This window comes from Mirounga angustirostris, unplaced genomic scaffold (genome assembly GCF_029215605.1).
Source record: "Mirounga angustirostris isolate CCGP_5_RB_7025 unplaced genomic scaffold, mMirAng1.0.hap1 SCAF_5, whole genome shotgun sequence".
NCBI lineage: Eukaryota > Metazoa > Chordata > Mammalia > Carnivora > Phocidae > Mirounga > Mirounga angustirostris.
In genome coordinates this window covers 94,221,667-94,240,269 of record NW_026991713.1, presented here as the reverse complement: position 1 = coordinate 94,240,269, position 18,603 = coordinate 94,221,667, and the positions used below count along the sequence as shown (strand labels likewise).

General features: G+C 35.2%; 1 protein-coding gene across 16 annotated transcripts in view; it reads left to right on the top strand.

The window, feature by feature from the left end:
• The window catches only part of LOC123843982 (killer cell lectin-like receptor subfamily F member 1), a 55,994-nt gene that overhangs the window by 25,223 nt on the left and 12,168 nt on the right, over nucleotides 1–18,603 (top strand). For 7 of the 16 annotated variants that reach the window (XR_010411611.1, XM_064591594.1, XM_064591596.1 and 4 more), the window contains one exon: nucleotides 2,468–2,657. The exons of 4 other annotated variants lie outside the window; for them this stretch is intronic. Coding sequence is in view for 2 of the 12 variants with exons in the window: in XM_064591598.1 (XP_064447668.1) it covers nucleotides 14,485–14,632 (148 nt within the window). In the remaining 10 variants the exon portion in view is untranslated. Of the gene's footprint in view, nucleotides 1–2,467; nucleotides 2,658–6,352; nucleotides 9,565–14,484; nucleotides 17,840–18,603 lie in introns of those variants that run through there. 5 more of the 16 variants (XM_064591598.1, XM_064591599.1, XR_008506018.2 and 2 more) reach the window with 4 other exon arrangements.

Below are 18,603 nucleotides of genomic sequence, written 5' to 3'. Positions count from 1 at the left end.
ATATCAGGCCGCATTACTCACTACTTAATTCTTTTTCATTGCTTAAATCTTTGACCATCTCCTCCCAGACCCTTTGTGTCTTGGCTCGCCTTCATTCCTCCCACACCTGCCATGCTTGTAATGATGCCGACAACCTAAATTTATTCAGTTTCTCAAACGTGCCATGCTTTCTCTTGCCTCAGATCTAATCATATATTTGCCTCAGCTTGATAGTCTTCCCTTTCATACTCTCCTGTTTAACTCTTGCTTATTTTTCAGATGACCAGTTAAATGCCACTTGGTGGAAATATTTCCTTAACCATTCTCCACTCCAGACTAAATTATATGCATTTGATGTATATTTTCATAGTGTCCTATACTTATCTTAACATTTAATACTCTATTTTTTGACCATCGTTTAATTATTTGTATTTATTAATATACTGTAAGCTCTGGAAGGACATGATCTTCATTATTGTATGGGAGAGACAAGGTGCCTGATGCATGATGGATGATAAATAAGTACTTGTTATGTTGTTAAGATTATTTGTAACATGTTTTATTGTTTCCCCAGCACAAATTTTCCTAGTTGCACAGAACTTCCCTTAGCCTAGATGATCATAATCTGCCTGCAGAGAAATAAACCACTCTGTTTAGTTTTTTTTCAGTAAACCACTCTGTTTAGTTTTGTTTTTTTCCAAGTGTTAGGTGTATGTGGGCTAATAAATGAAATTTTCCAGGTTTATTGTTTGTTTTTATTTTTGACCTAGAACCTACATTGAAACTTGGAGCAGAGACATTATTACATTAATGTTTGTCAGTTAAATATGAAATCACCAATGGGAAACCTACTTTAAAGTCTTAGATCCACTAAGAGAAAAACTTAAAGGTCATACATGAATTTAAAAAAAATCATTGCAAATTGATATGTGTGAACAGAAGTAATTATAGTTTACAAGGAATGAACTATAAGAGCTTCAACTCACTTAAAAAATTAAACACAGAGAACACAAATCCATGTTTATTTAGTATAATGAATGCAGACATATGTACTATTTTTTTAATGTGTACATTTGGGAAATGTGGGAAAAAATGTTAGGAGAGAAGTTGCAGTTAAGGAGAAGGGAGGGAAAAATGATGGAAGATTAAGAGGTCTGTGGATTTTAAAAAAAATTCTTGTTCAAGAATTATTCTTGAAATAATATTTCCCATTAAGTTAGAAAATTTGCATTTGCATCTAAGGAAATATTTTAGTGGTGCAATTTTGATACAAGAATTCTAAAAACTACTGTGAATTGAATTAGCCATGTCTAAAAATCCTTCTAGAAATCAAAGCTTGTCTTATTATCTCCACTATAGATCTACATATATGTATATTTTTAAGGGATTAGATTGCTTGAATCATAACAACTAAAGTTATTTTTAGATTACCCAGTTGTCCAAATTAATATTTTTAATTATACAGTGATTCTAACTGTTGGGAGGGGAGCATTTTAAATGATGTAAATTAGAAGATTCTCAGTGGAAAATCCTTTAGGAATAAATTTATAATTTATGACACTCAGAAGTTTTTATCCTTAAACTTTAGACTTCTTTTGGAATGTTTATAGGTTTATGTGTATGTATGCAGTTGGGGAAAACTATTACTTCATTATTGCTTCACTAAAGACTTTGATGAGACCACGTGCAACTTCCCATTTATACTCCTATTAAGTTGAGGGCTAAGTCTGCCTCCCCTCTCAGGGAAAGGAAGAACGGCTGAGATTCTTCTGCTCCTGAAGTCTTGTTATGTCATTTCCTGCTCCTATTGTTCCTTGGCCCCTTTTCACCTTCTTTGAAAATTTTTATACCATGTAACAATTTTTCACCTTATCTGGGGTATTAACTTTAATAACCAAAAAAGAGCTAACATTAGGTAGATAGGAAATGTGGAAAAGAGAAAGGGACCAGTGGTACTGCCCACTTGCCCCCCTCAGCCCCTTTCTCTCTGACATTGTGTTAACACGGTAAGATGCACCTCAGTGCATGCCCCCTTCACACTGGTTTGCTGAGTAGCCAGTTCAGCAGGGTGGACTTGTTGGAACACCCTTAGCAAGGAACTCTTCATACTACTGTTCTTCTTCACTCTTGAGGGCTCCCTTTCTGCCAGTATCATTATTTTCCCACTGAACTTTTTTAATTCCCATAAATCAGTTTATTTCCCAAAAACAAAGATGAAAAAATGGGATTATTTTAATAGTTAAGATGCCCGTTGGATGATATGGCAACTCAAAGGTGGTAGGTCTGAGATATAATGGGTGTGGCCTTAGACCAAACCCAAAGCAGAATTCTCAAGGAGCAAAAAGGGTTGTTCAATAAATGCTTAACAGTAAATTGTTCACATGTATTAAATTACTACCATGGAAACATGCCCATAGATACTGTATAGCTACTGAGTTAGTATTCCCACTTTCAAGTAAGCATTTTTCTTTTTTTTTTTTTTTTAAAGATTTTATTTATTTATTTATTTGAGAGAGAGAGAATGAGAGACAGAGAGCACGAGAGGGAAGAGGGCAGAGGGAGAAGCAGACCCCCTGCTGAGCAGGGAGCCCGATGCCGGACTCGATCCCGGGACTCCAGGATCATGACCTGAGCCGAAGGCAGTCGCTTAACCAACTGAGCCACCCAGGCGCCCCCAAGTAAGCATTTTTCAAGTCAAATGAAGTATCATATATTCACTCTTATGCAATGATAAGATTATATTCTTAAACATCTTTTTCCCCTCTATTTATCTTCAATTGTTTTGAACTCCCTGGCTTTTCCACTAATCACTGTATAAATTAACATGTTACTTTCATACTTTGTTTATACTTAGTAGATATATTATATATATCATATGTACACTATAAATATATACATACTAAAATATATACCTAGTGGGTCTGTATATATATACATAAAACATATATACATACTTATACTTAAGTGCATATATATTATAATTAAAAGTATAATAAAAATTTTAATCAAATATAAAAATGTTTTATAAGTTGTCTTTCAAAATTTTAGGGATATGCATTTCCAAGCATAATTAATTATTAATTATTTTCTTGCAAGAGAGATGTAAAAATATTTTGATTTTATTTAAAAAACACCAAGGGGCACCTTGATGGCTCAGTCGTTAAGCGTCTGCCTTCGGCTCAGGTCATGATCCCAGGGTCCTGCGATGGAGGCCCATGCTCTGTGTCAGGCTCCCTGCTCGGTGGGTGGCCTGCTTCTCCCTCTCCCACTCCCCCTGCTTGTGTTCCCCCTCTTGCTGTGTCTCTCTCTGTCAAATAAATAGATAAAATCTTAAAAAAAAGAAAAATAAATAAATAACATCAAAACTCTCAATTTGTTTCTAAAGTAACAAGTATTAATTAGTACACTTGAGGCAGACAACTTTAAAATCTATGTCATTAAGTATACTGTAGCCTTAGGTACCATAAAAGCAATGAGTCATTCAAAGGGATTCTTGACATTATTGCTCTATTATTAGAGAGGGCTGATATAATCATATAATTTTTAAAACTATACATTGGAAGGGCAAAGAAACAGTACATTTTTCTACTTGATCTCGGACATGATTCAGTGTTAGAAGTTTTTGCAGATTCAGTATTAGAAGTTCTACAGTTTTGCAGAGTATTTCAGCATCTGTCTTCTAAAAAATATGCCCTTGTCTCATTTAAGACTTCTGTAAATACACATGAACTAATTTATTTGTCTAAAGTTACACTATTGTTTTACTAGTGCTCTTCCGGGCACAGATTCAGCTCTGTGACCAAACCTAAACAACCTAAATTAAAGCTTACCTAAAAAATAAAATGAAAATCAGAAATAAGCACTTATAAGAGATCATTTTTTCATTAACCAAATAATCGCCTGCTCTTTGCTAACCAAGCACTTTGCTCCTTTTGTCATGTCAGCTCACCCCCTCAGACCTCTGCAGCTGTCCATGTCATATATCAGTGAGCATATACATACCCATAGGATGCAGATCACAGATTTCACTTTTAAGAAAAGGCTTATATTTAACAAAGTGATCTTGTTAACCTTCAGTAAACATGAAAATAATATTTCCTGAAAAGTTACACAAGTTACACATTCTGACACAGAACCTAATTTATCGTTTTCTCAACTAGAAGCTTGAGTCGCAAAGTTCAAATTGCTCCCTCACCCATCTGCTTCCCAATTTGTACCATTCATATTGTTCATTATGCAACAGGCTCCTGGCATTCACTACTAGAAAGCTGCTAGTTCAGACTATTCACTCAAAACCTTGATGCCCCTCGCACGATGGTCTGAACATGAAATTTGGTTTTATATTTTGCTGCGAGGTTGGTGTATGAAAGGGATTCATTTAGCTAGGAAATCAACACATTTAAACGCGATGCTGTGTTTAAATTACACTACTTTCATGAGTGGATCTCATAAATCTTGCAAAACTGAAAGAAAATCAACGACTAGTATTGATAATAAAAGTAAGGAGATGGGGCAAAATATTATTAGAGCTCTTAAAAAAACAACTAATTTTAAATGACATTAGTCTGAAATTCATATGAGTAAGTGTCTTAAAATGTCATTTAAATTTTTCATTCATATTTTAATGTATCAGAAATTTTATTCTATAAGAGGTTTGGGGACATATCTTGGGCATATATTTCTTGAATACTAAGAACTTAATAGATGTATAAAAGTGGATTTAGAGATTTGGGAATAAAAAACACCAATGAAAATTTCTAAACATGAATTTCATGTACTTTTACATTAATATAATATATTTCTTTTAAGAGGAATAAAAACTACATTTTGTGTAAAATACCTTAGATCTATGATGTCTTAACTTCTGGGTATACATGTGTCTGGTTTGCTGCAAATCCATTTTCTAACCAAGTGCATACTGGCACTGCGAATCCCAATTTTGTGTAGATAGGCGCATTCTCCGATTCCAATGATTTTAAACCTGAAACAAAACACAGAAGGAAAAATAAAAGGCAACAAATTGGTGAGCACTGATTGGAAGAATTAGAGAAAAAAATTTCTTCTGCTTTGAGTTTTTACTCTAACCCAACATCTTTGAACAGCAAGTAAAGTGGCAATAAATACACCTACTTCCCACAGTTGTTGTGCAGGTCAAATGAGATCATGATTATGAAGCATTGTTTGGAATACTGTAGGTATTAAATACTTTGTACAATAATATTTACATTACCACTTTTTCTCTGGGCTCATTTTATTTTCCACCACAAAGGAAACTTCCAGGAGAATGGTGTGGATGGATTGTAACTCAGATTTCTCTGTGGTGGCAAAGGGCTCAGAGCCCCGGCTTTAGGTGTATAAATTATATACCCAGGACTTACCAACCACTGTATATGGTTCCATCTATCCATTTCCAGGTCTGTCCTGGTTCTCACTCAGTCCAATCCAATATTGAGAATGGTCAGAATATCGTTTCAGGAAATCCTTTAATAGAGTATATTTACAGGATGAATGGCAAATGCTTTATTCGGTTGGATTTTCTTTTGTCTCATTATACTCTTTATAGAAGGGGACAGCATCCTTATCTGGTTCACAGGTTAGTTCATGGGTTGGGTTACTTCTGTAACAATACCATACTAAATTGCGTTGGGTAGCTTTCTTTTCTATTTTCCAAAGAGTTTTTATAAGACAGAAATTATCTGTTCTGTGATGGCTTGCTCTAATTTGCCAGTAAATCCTAGGTTTGGTGTCTTTTAGGATGGGAGAATCTTAGCAGTAAAATATATTGAAGAGTTGGTTCGTCCAGGTTTTATATATTTTCATAATTTATTCTGATACATTATATTTTCTGATCTTGTTACCACTAACTAGCTTTTTTGTTTTGTTTGGATTTGGTTAGTTATTGCTTTGCATAACTTTTCCTTTCATTTTCCAACTTGTGTGTGTGTGTGTGTGTGTGTGTGTACACACTTAGGTATGTCTCTGTAAGTAGCACGTTACTGGACTTTGTTGCTTTTTTTTTAAAACCAATCTGATAATTTTTGTTGTTTAAGAAACAAATGAAAACATTCACATTTTATCATGATCACTGTTGTATTTGGATTTATCAATGTTGTGTTTTCTGACTACTAGTTTTTCTTTGTTCTTTTACCTTTTCTGAATTCTATTGGATTGATACTTTTTCTATGTCTTTAATTTATTTGAACACCTTAATTTGTCCAAACATTTTTTTACTCTTTGATACTTACCATTTAATTTTTTTAAAAAACATGCCTGTCTATAAATATCCCAATATAGGTTGTCTAAACAATTGTTTAAATAATTGTTTAGGCAATTATCCATTTCTTCAAAGTTTTCAAATTTATCAACATAAAATTATTTGTAAGATTTTATGCTTTTAAATTGCTACTGTTTGTAATTGTATTTATTAGATGCATATGTCTTTTTCCCTTTTCTGTGATCAATCCTGCCTATGCATAGAACCAGTTTTGCTTTTGTGTATCCTCGTTGTTTTGTTGGACTCTTTTATGTTTATTCCAAAAATTATTCCAATGACTATGCTTTTTAGTTAAAATATTTCTTTTGTTTTGTTTTAATAGTCATAATTTCTCATTTTTTCCCTGCTTTAGTTTTTCTTGATTTATTATTCTATAGAATGGGCTGTATGACTTCATTTATATTTTTCAGCCATCCAAATGTACTTATCTAAAAATCTTTGTCAGAATGATCTACTAAATTAATATCAGTTTGGGACAATCCCTCTTCTGTCATTTCCTGATAGAGTATGTGGTCAATAAATGTTAAATATATCCCTATGCTCCTTGAGGTCTTAACTCTTCTGTCTCTTACCACCTCTGTTGTTTTACATCTCTATTATTTCAGGTTTGGGGAAGTTTGTACTGTGTGATTGGTTTCTCCATTGATCTTTTTCTGTGCCTGAAGCTCCCAGACCTTCTTGGTTATACTGACTCATTTATTAATCCTTTCCAGTATCTCTGACAACAGGTTTGCCATGACTTTCTGTTTATTATTTTTTTTGAATATAGTTCCCCCACAGGCAACTTTAATTTGGTGTAAAATGGTAGGTAATAATAGTTCATTACCAAGGGCTTTATTGGGTCTGAACTTCGTGGGAAGTGGTTTTGGGTTTTCCCTGGATTTTGGTGCTGTATTCCAACTTGAAAATGTAGAGCTGGGTAATATGTAGTTGAACTTCTTTGGACAATAGTTGGGGTCTTTCTGGTGGGTAGTAGTATATAAGTTGCTCTATACTGGGCATAGGGAAAATGCCTATTATGTAGCTTATTTCTAAATACTTTTTACTCCCAGTTGAAAAGTCAAGTGGGGAAGTCATCTCCTAAATGTTGCCTAATAATTTGTACTCTAAGGGTTGCTCTGACCTGATGTGAGCTCTTTCTATGATTAAATTGATGTGGAAAAAAAGGGCTTCTAGGCTGGGTGAGAGGCTCTTTTCTGGCTCTTTTAATTTCCAGTGCCTTCTCCACATCATCTATGACCTCTGAAAACATAACTATAATTCAAAAGAATTGGCTTACCAGTTCTTTTGTGGTGTTGAAGACAGCAAGAGTGGCTGCATGAGATGCACAGAAGTTCTGGCTTGCTGCCCAGGTTCTTGTATTTTCAGAAAAATAGCAACACTTTCCCAGGTAACCAATCCAGCCATTCAACCATGGCATACGTTCAGTGGAAGATTTGTGTTTTTCGACTGAAAAGAATTTAATAATATATTAACTACTGAGGAGGTGGCATGCCCTGAATGTCTGCTCTGAGATACAATAGAATTTAATTTGTTTTAAAACAGTTTTCTTATCCATATAAATGAAATTCATCAAATTAGCTTTGGCCCTTCAATCTGAAGGTTTTGGACTTCATTAATCATTCTTTGTTTTTCTCCAAATGAAGTCAGCTCCTAAATTTTTGTATTTATTTTTCTTGATAAGTTGAAAGAAATCCTTGGCAGATGCCACTCATGTAGATGTTGGTATTGCTCAGATTCAAGGGTTGGTGCTCTTCTCCAGTGACACACTCCACCTAGGAGAACATACTCATTCTCATGGTGTAACTATCATGTTTATACAGATAATTATTAAAGTGATATGTCCCACCCAGGCCTCTCATCAGAAATCTCCCATATACAACTACCTAATGGACACCCATTCATTGAATAACAAAATATTTGTGAGTACATACTATGCTAAGCACTGTTGTTTATGTTTATTAGAGACAAAGTCCCTGCCGTCATTGTGCTAAGAGTATAGTGGGGCAGATAGATATTGAACAAATAATTACAAATTCAAGGAATGGTACAAGAGGAATAGCCATAGGTACTAAGAGAACATAAGTTGAGGGGAGCTGGTCTAGCTCAAGGATGGGGATTGCAGTAGACATTTCAGCTGACACTTTAAGGATGCAGAGAGCTAGCTCGCCAGATGAAGAATGAGGAAAGCACGTTCTCAGCAAAGAGGAAGTGAACGTGTAAAGGCCCTGGAGTGAGTGATCTTTTCACTTAAGAAAGGAAGATCAGTCTGAGTGGAGTATAGAGAGAAAGAAGAGGCATGACAAGAACTGAGGCCAGAAGAATGAACAGGAAGTAGGCGTTACTTACGTACACAGTGAAGATTTTGCACCTTATACTAAAAGGATTGTCTCAAAATTAGAGATAGATGATGATGTATGGACTGGATGGATGGCATGTTGATTCATAAAAATAATTGTCAGAAAAAATCAGATTGGGGGGAAAAAACCAGTGTTCAATTTAAAGTGTATGAAACAACTAAGTGGAATATATCTGATCCAGTTCCACCTATGCTTCCACTATGCTTAGACCATGTTTAAAGTCTAGCTTTTTTTTTATTATTGTTCTAATTTTTAAAAAAGACTTTATTTATTTGAGAGAGAACACAGAAGAAGAGAACACAGAGGGAGAGGGAGAAGCAGAATTCCCATTGAGCAGAGAGCCCAATGGGAGGTTCGGTCCCAGGACCCTGAGATCACGACCTGAGCCAAAGGCAGCCACTTAACTGACTGAGCCACCCAGGCACCCCTAACTTTTTTTTTAAACTGTAATGAAAAGTGCATCAGGATTTGATCTTTGTTTACATCTGTAGCTTCATTTCCTCTTATTTTTCTGTAGACACTTTGTTTCTCTCTTCATTTTCTTGTATACCAAGCTTCTTGTAGTTCTTTATACATGTCATGTTACTTTTAGGTAATATTTGGGCCTTTGTTCATGCTGACCTGTGTTCCCCAATGCCATAGTCCCGCCCTAACTTGCAATAAAAAAATTCCATCCCTGTCCAACTAGAAAGTATCTACTTGTCTTTCAATAATCTATTATGTTAAAGCATAATTTCCTCTATGAATTTCCTCTACTTTATCCCAGTGGAATTGCTCATATTCTCCTTTCCATGCTCTTGGCTTCTAATAGACTATCAGATTTAATACATTATAGTAATGACTATAAATATTGCCTCTTTTTTCTCTATCCCAGCACCTGGAAGTTATGTCACGCCTGTTTGCTGTATAAATAAACAAAATATATGACTGTCATACGCCTCTGAGAAAAATGTATGTAACCATTCTCAAGTATACCTAAGAGAAAGTATGATTTTTACTCTAGACATGATTAGATCTTTGACTTACTGTATTGCAGACTTTTTTTTTTAAAGATTTTATTTATTTGACAGAGAGAGACACAGCGAGAGAGGGAACACAAGCAGGGGGAGTGGGAGAGGGAGAAGGAGGCTTCCCGCGGAGCAGGGAGCCCGATGTGGGGCTCGATCCCAGGACCCCAAGATCATGACCTGAGCTGAAGGCAGACGCTTAACGACTGAGCCACCCAGGCGCCCCGTATTGCAGACTATTTTAACCTAAGTATTAATATCTATTAGGTAGGAGAAGCCTATTTTTATGCCAAAGCACAGAATCAGTCATCTGATCTGGGTCATAGGAGTTTAACATGCTTATCTCCCCTCTCCTAGATTTTGTCAAATAACCCTTATTTTTGCTTAATAACTTTAGGAAATCAGAGAGTTTTAGCATCACAAGCTGCACTAAAAATTATCCAGTCCAGTCCTACGTTGTATAGATAGGGAAGCTGAGATGTTAGACATTGGATGACTTATAACTGATGACAAAACCTGGAGATGGAATGGTCCCACATTGGAATGGTCCCACATTCCAATATCACTGCAGGATTAAAGCATATTAACCTTTATAAACTGTGTATAGTGTTATGTGATCCAGTTTATAAAATAGTCTTTTGAACATAGCTTGAATCAGAGAACAAAATGAAGATCCTTAGGAATTCCATTGAATAAATTCCACTGAGTGAAAATTAGGAGCACCTGGTAAGAATGGCCTGCACGGACTTCAGTAGGTGGCCTGAAAGAAACTGCCTTTCTAAGAACAGGTTGAACATATTTCATCTCCTTTAACAAATTACTGGGTGTTTATTTTATATAGACCCCATAGGAAATAAGCTCATTTAGGAAGAGACAACATTGTAGATATGGTAAAGAACAATATATAAAATTCAGAAGACTTAGATTCAGGTTATAACTTTACTTAGCTGTGTTTAGATAGTCAGCTACTATCTCTGAAGTTCAAAGTCCTTGTGTACAACAAAAGGCAATAAGGAAAATAATACTTCACTACTGCTCTGGGTCACTCAAAAATGCAAATAAAATGTTGTGTATTAAAATATCTTATGAAGCATAAAGTGCTTTGTAAATATATACTTTTATCAAAAAACCTTTTCCTCTTCCTCTTCCTCCAACTTCTCCTCCTCCTCCACCTCTTCATCCTCCTTCCTTTTTCTCCAGTTGAGTAAATTCCATGAGGACAGGAACCATACTTGTCTTGTTTTTCTAGCATAATGCCTAGTTCATATAATAGTTTCTATCTCCATCTCCTTATCTATCTATCATCTATCTATCTATCTATCTATCATCTATCTATCATCTATCTATCATCTATCAATCTTCTATCTATCCATCCATTTATATACATACAGTATATTCACATATTTATATATACATTTCTATCCATATGTAAATATAGTCAAGTATATACACATAATCATGTATATATACAAGGCATAATGCCTACTTGATAGAATACGCTTGATCAATATATCTATACTATATAAACTCATTTATACATACTTATGTGCACATTTATGTATACATGTATGTATAATATATATGCACATTAATTTCTACAAATGACTTTAGACATCCATATATAATATATCCACTTATAATAAATATCCTCATGTGTAAATCATATACATATTTATATATGCACATCTATATGAATATATACTTATGTATATATTTTCAAACATCTTGTTAAAATTGCTTCAAGTTATTTTTAGAATATATGTATATAGTTTACCATCGTAAAGGGGAGATATATCATTCTCAACTTACTTTTAGAGGCTAGGAGTAATCTATAGTTTGGGTAAAAATTATGGTCTTTAGGATGGCAACATTTTTTCTTGTCCAATTCTCTATAACCCATATGTATAGTTGTGAATTATGATTGGGACTTGTAAATCTGACCGTATCATGGGCAGCTGCACAACCAGACAGAGATCAATTGTTTTGCGCCTTGAACTCAGTTTCCTTTCTTGTAAACGATAGTCATTAGCTAGAAGCAGCTTAGAAAAAGATACTGATATTTATGTAAAAGTATAGGGTTTAGTCCATATGTAGATAATGTTCCATAAACTGCCACCAGTCCGCAGGAAGATAAGGATCTCGTGGCACATTGTTAACTAACTGTGTCACCAAATATATTGTGCAGTTCTTTTGATATTTCTTCATAAGGAGACTTTCTTCATGAAGGAATCAGTATAGTGATTTACATTTTACCATGAGCCCCTTACCTTGTAAGGACTATAAGTAATACTGATTTAGAAGGAAGTTTCATATGCATTAAGTTATTATTATCCCCATTTTATAGAAGAAGAAATGTACATTCATCCCATATACAAAGATTTCTGAAATTACCCTTTATCTTGAGCCACTGTATGAAAAGCACACAGATGATGTAATATTTTGTGGAAGAGTTAACATGAGCATATTTGGGAGGTGGGCAACTCACCTGCTAAAATTGTGGCCAGTGTAGTTATCAAAATCACCAGGAAGAAGATGACAGTGGTGATAATTTTAGAGATACAAAGTCTCTTTTTATTCCTTTTTGAGGGTCCTTGTGACTTTCCAGTAAGGTCGAAAGTGATAACATCTCCTATAAAAAAATCAATCAGTTTTTAGTTTCTAGTAAGTGAGTTTAGAATGTTGTAGGAACAAGGTCAGTATATACAAACTGATTATATTTCTTATATGCTAGCAGTGATCAATACAAAATTCAAATATACCACTTACAATAACATAAAACATTGAATGCTTATGGATAAATCTGACAAAAGACATGCAAAACTTGTACACTGAAGGCAAGAAAACATTGTTGAAATAAATTACAGACATAAATACATAGAGAAAGATACCATTTTTGTGAGTCAGAAGACACAATTTTTGTGAAGATATCAATTCAACTCAAATTAATTTATAGCTTCATCACAATCCCAAACAAAATACCCAGCAGGCACTTTGCAGGGAAGGTAGAAATTGGCAGCTGTTTCTAAGCGTTTTAAAGTATGTCAATTTTATCTAATAAAGCTGTTAAAAATTATACAAAAATTAGTTATCCTTTATCCACACAGAGTGGATCTTTATAATATACTTTGGAGAGATAGCTGAAAATAATATGACACAGATAGAAGAAATGAAGAGCACAGAGATACCGCCTCTCTCAGGAAGGTTAGCACTCAGAATTGATAGTAAGCGCCCACCAAATGTAAATTCGTTTACTTTACAAATAGCGCCTAAAGCTTGTCATACATGTACTTCTTACCTGAAGACTGGGAATCTACTGAGTTCGTCAGTGTTGTTTCATCATCCATGTCTCCTTTTCAGCAAAGCGAAAATACAGATTGGTTGTAGGGAATGCACGGGATTCAATATCCCTGCCCACAGCTGGATTTAGTGTCAGTAATATGAAGACAGTCTAAAATGAGAATATAAAGTTAAGGCGATCTAAAATGAGAATATAAAGTTAAAGACAGTCTAAAATGAGAATACAATGTTACAACATCCTAAATTGAGAATACCACATTAATATAAGAATTATGACGAATCGCCTCAGAAGTCTGACCAGTGACATAACTCCTGCCCTTTTGCTACATTGCTGTCCAGAAATCATTCTATCTCACTGCAGTTTGAGGAGCCACTGGAGGTGGTGGGAGACTCTGAAATGATTCTTCGCGGAAAGGAAGTGAGGACCAGTAGTTTATGAAGCCAACAAACTGAGTCTTCACACTATCACCCTGACCTACCAATATTTTTAGTTAATTTTGGCCATTATGGATCCCAGCCATGAGCCAATTCGAAAGGATTTGAGCATAAAATAGCAACTTAGATTGCAGTGAAAAGAACGTCAATTGTCTTTAATAGTAATAATAATAATAGGAACAATCATATCTCCTATTTATTGTGTGCCTACTCTGTGGTAGGCCTAGTTCTGAGCTTTTAACTTTTATGATTCAATTTACTCTCATAATCACATGAAATAGGAGCTTATTATTATCTTTAATTTGCAGATGAGACAAATTCCTTAAAGTAACAGAGAGGTAAAAAGCTTTTTCTTAAAGTAACATAGCTAATACGTGGCTGAGCTTAGATATTAGTTGGCTCTGATCATTTAACCACACTGCTCTATTGTCCTGCTTCTGTCCGTTTGGGACCTTGCCGTGAGTGTTCTCATATGCTGAACTCCTACTTCCAGATGTAGAAAGCAGATCTCAAGTTCAACCACAGCAAAAAAAGTATTGTGCTATTAGTGTTGTGCTAAGATCATTGTAGTCATCTATAATCATTTGATGTAGGTGCGGATGAATACATTACAGCCTGTATTTCAAAGTCCCTTCCTTGAGAGACAAACAGAAAGTAATGGGTTGACATTTTTTAAACCTGGATTGTAAGGAATAGAGTTCTCTCTAATTTTGCATGTTGATGTTTTTAATATATGAATATTAATTCACATCTCCAAAAAACCAATTACTTCAGGAGCCATGAGTGTGTGTTAGAGAGAGAGACAGACAGAGAGAGAGAGAGAGCATGCGACAGAGACAGAAACATAGAGACAGAGAGAGAAAGAGAGATTGGGGAGATCTCTGGCTAGATTATATTATTCAAGTCTTTATCTGAAGCAAAAATTATCCCCAAACTCTAAATGCTATTCAAAACCAAAAATTTTGCTTGTGTACCAGTTAGCTATTGCCATATTACTGCTATTTTACAAACCTTATCCCAAACCCTGGCTCACTCACTAGTCTGTGCTGCATTGGCTGAGTCGTTTGGGTTGTCTGGTTGAGGCTCTGCCTCAAGATGTTGAGTCTGTGTCCTTGTGTCTTTGCTATTCTAGGGTCCAGGCTGAAGAGGCAGCAGCTACTCCAGAAGCTCTTCTCACAAAGATGTCAGAGGTGCAAGAGACTAAGCCCATCAGCTCAGCATATTTCAAGTCTCTGGTTGACCTCAAAGTCAGGGAGTGGGGAAGTATACTTCACAACTAGTGAGAGGAATTGCAGAGCAATATATATATCTGCAAGGAGTGAATCAAGGGCCAGTGGTCACAAGCCACAACATGTTGTGGTCCTTCTTGAGGACTTCCGGTCAAATTTTGCCATTGTTTTTTTAAATTTATTTATTTTTGGGATCAATCTCTTAGATCTTATTTGTTTTGTTTTGCTTTTTAAATTAAGAACTTTACCTAAGACTGCTGCTTTCTGCCTCTTCTTCTTTTCCCTTATGGGCAATAGCATCGATATATAAGTCGGGTTGATCTTTTTTTTTCAAAATGAGTTCCACATAAACTTTTCTTATTTCTCCTGTGTATTTTCACTTTCCTTTTTCCTTCACTCCTCTATTATGTTTGCTTCTTGATGATTCTGCTATGTTTTCAAAAAGACATATTGCAGATATGGTAGCCTAACTTTGCAAGGATAAAGTTGTATAGCAATACAAAATTGATACACAACCAGTAGTCATGATTTTACAGATGAAAGGCTGTGTTTCAACCACTGTGTTTTGTAAATGAGGAAAATGAATCAAGCATAAATGAGTAAATTATTCAAGGTATTCAGCTGATTAGTAAAGGCTTCTGATTCTCTGTTTGCCAATTCATTTTCTCTCCAACATCTTTGTCCAACTTTGTAGATAAATTTGCTTGGGATTTGAAAGCCTGTTCTCAACTTTCATAAGACATTCAAACCAGAGACTGAGGACTAATATTCAAATTGTTTAATTTTTTTTACCCACAAATAATATTGGTCACAATTATACATAAAAATCTCTCTATTTTGTATATTTCTTTCCCACTCCAATTTTACTCAATATTTTAGTCCCTTATTATCTCTCAACCAGACATTTATGACAACCTCTAACTAATTACTTCTCCTCCAGGCCAATCTCTTCCTTCTCTTTCAATCCAACATTCACATTACTGTCAAAATCTTTTTTTTCTAGATCACAAATCTATTCATCAGTCTTACCACTTAATTTTTGTCAATTCTTCTCTATCATCTCCAAAATGAAAATTAAGCGCTTTAGAATGACCCTTAGCAATTCAAATGTCAAATTACGTTATCTGGGTCATCTTTTTTCCTTCTTTTCTGTACTGGACTTTGCATCATTTTCCAAACACATTCTTTCACTCTGTTGCCTTCACTCAGGCTCTTACTTTTACCTGATGTGCCTTCCTCCACTTGGCTACTCTGCTTAAGATTTGCCTCTGTTGAAACCAAATTTACAATCAAAAAACAACCTACTCTTAAATCTTTTGGCAGAGTTAGTAAACTTCCCCATGAATCTTATGCTGCCATTTTGGGTTCTAGATAACTGTATTATAGAACTTGTTATATTAAATTATATTTATTTGTTAATATCTATCTTTTCTAAGGGACTATAAGCTCCAAGATGGAAGGGAATCTATTTATTCATCTTTGTATTACCACACAGTGATTGACCGCCCCCCCAAAAAGTGCTGAAACCAGTGTCTATTGGATGAATAAATAAATGTTCTAGATCCTTCTTACAGAGTCTAAGTCAGCATAGTTGGACTCATCTACACTTTCTAAAAACAAATTTCTTTTCACTAATTACAAAACAAGCATTTGTTCCTCTCCCTGTTGGTTTCTGGCTTTATTTCTTAGCCACTTTCCCTGAGCCACTTAGCTCAGCTAAGTTACTGACAATATTTCCCCAGGAGCCAAAATAATATGACTCTCATTAAAAACAATTGAAATCAAACTAATATGATTTTTCTTTTCCCCCTCTTGCCTGTAGTTTCTCACATGGGCACCTGTGTCTTCCATTAATCTGTTGCTTGCTGCCATCTCCCAAGTTGTATTTCTTTACGAAGAGCCAGAAAATCATCTTTTGTTAAATGATAACCAGAAATACTTAATAATTGGCAGATCACAAGCCTAATTGTATCACTGAATTATCCCACAACATCCATCTGGTTATATGCATTTTGAAATTCTCCCTTATTTATTTATTTATTTTTACTTTGAAATTGTTCGCTAAATAGTCTCTAAGCTCATTCATTCAACTCAGACTTTCGATAATGATCACAGAAAATAGAGGGAAATTCTCTAAAAGAACTTTTTCTTTCAAGTTCTTTCCTTGCCTTGGGGGACCCCATACTCAGAAATTTTCTCTATAGTCCTTCCAGCTCTGTTTACGTTACATCTAGTTCATTGATATCCTTGTAGGTATTCAATACTACTAGGAACGTTTCAGAGCACTGACTCAACCAAAGCAAGATGACTAACCCTGGGAAACTATGTTAGCTCCCCAGGTTAACTCCACATATTCCCTGTCCTCTGTAGGAGCTAGGCCTGAAGCAACAATAAGACATGACCCATGTTTTTAGCCTACTAGGGAATGGAAGGGGTTGAGATCATAACTAGCAGAGCCCGAAAAATTTCAAACCTAACCATGGGTCTGTGTCCATGAGGAAAAAAAACAAAAACAAAAACATAGTCACTTAATTAAAAAAACAAAACAAAACAAAACAAAACAAACAAAGCAAATGCATGGGTGAGAAATGGGGAGACATAAGGAACTGGCCAAACTGGAAGTACCACGCAAGGCTAAAGCATAACCCTTAAATCTTTTCCATCCTTTTGGGAATTTCATTCTCCCTTCTATTTATTCACATTCTAATCTGCCTTCAAAATAGTTATCCCTTCTCAGACTGTTGATAGAACTTGTTTGGAACTCTTCATCTATACATTTATTACTAGTTATATTTTTATATAAGTAGCCTCCTTTCTTTTATGAAATAAATATTGTTTTAAAGCACCAACAGGCTAAATCTTTCAGGATAAAGTATTTTATTACAAGTCAAAGGAAAGGAAAGACCAGAGTTCCTCAAATTCTTGTTCATTGCCCTCTTCCTCTTACAGTTAACCATAAATGTACTAGTTGCTGAAGATGAGAAGTATATTATAAAATATTAGAGGAGGTACTTTTTGCCACTTCAATTACATTACTTTTCATATTTTCTTTTCTTTTTTTTTAAGATTTTATTTATTTATTTGACAGAGAAAGACACAGCGAGAGAGGGAACACAAGCAGGGGGAGTGGGAGAGGGAGAAGCAGGCTCCCCGCAGAGCAGGGACCCCGATGCGGGACTCGATCCCAGGACCCTGGGATCACGACCCGAGCTGAAGGCAGTCGCTTAACCAACTGAGCCACCCAGGCGCCCCTACTTTTCATATTTTCAAAAAAAAACCATGCTTTTACTCACCATGCCTAGTCACTGCTATTTGAGATTTCTTTTTGTTCATGGAAAAAAAAAATGCCATTTATTTTAATATTTCTAATTTATGAGATTAATTTCTTAATTCTACACAGGAATTAAATTCATTAGTGCTGAATATAGAAACTCTAGTCAAGACCAAATTTTTTTTTGAGTCCACACCTCTTAATACTGTACTAGGTGCTGTCATTTTTTTTAAAGGCAAAAGGTACTACACTGAAATATACATTACAAAGTAAGTTCTTGAACTTCAAGGGACTTATGAACCATAGCAAAAATCCGGGATTGTGGGTGTGTATGTGTATGTGTGTGTCTGTTTTTGTACTTTTCTGTGCCATCCTCTTACCAGACCCTTACAGAATGTCATGTAAGAGCTCTTTGTCAGTTGTCCATAGCCTTAGCACCTGGACTTATCTCATCAGTCATCCCTACGTGCCTTTATTTTTAAATTTGTCTTTCTGTTTATCTCTTTAATGTCATACTAAGGCCCTGTACTCCACTTTGTTCCCAGTAAGACACATCCCATCAAATATTCATGCTAGGAGACAGATACATGTAAGATAACTTCCAGGCATTTGACTTGGGTAACCAGAAGGATATGGGGCAGTGGATATTTCTTTGTCATTATTTTCGGATGTACAGCACTTTCCTTTGCTGAAGCTGTTCTTTGCCACATGAGTCCCCATGGCAGGCAAAACCTTCTCCACTGTAGAAGCT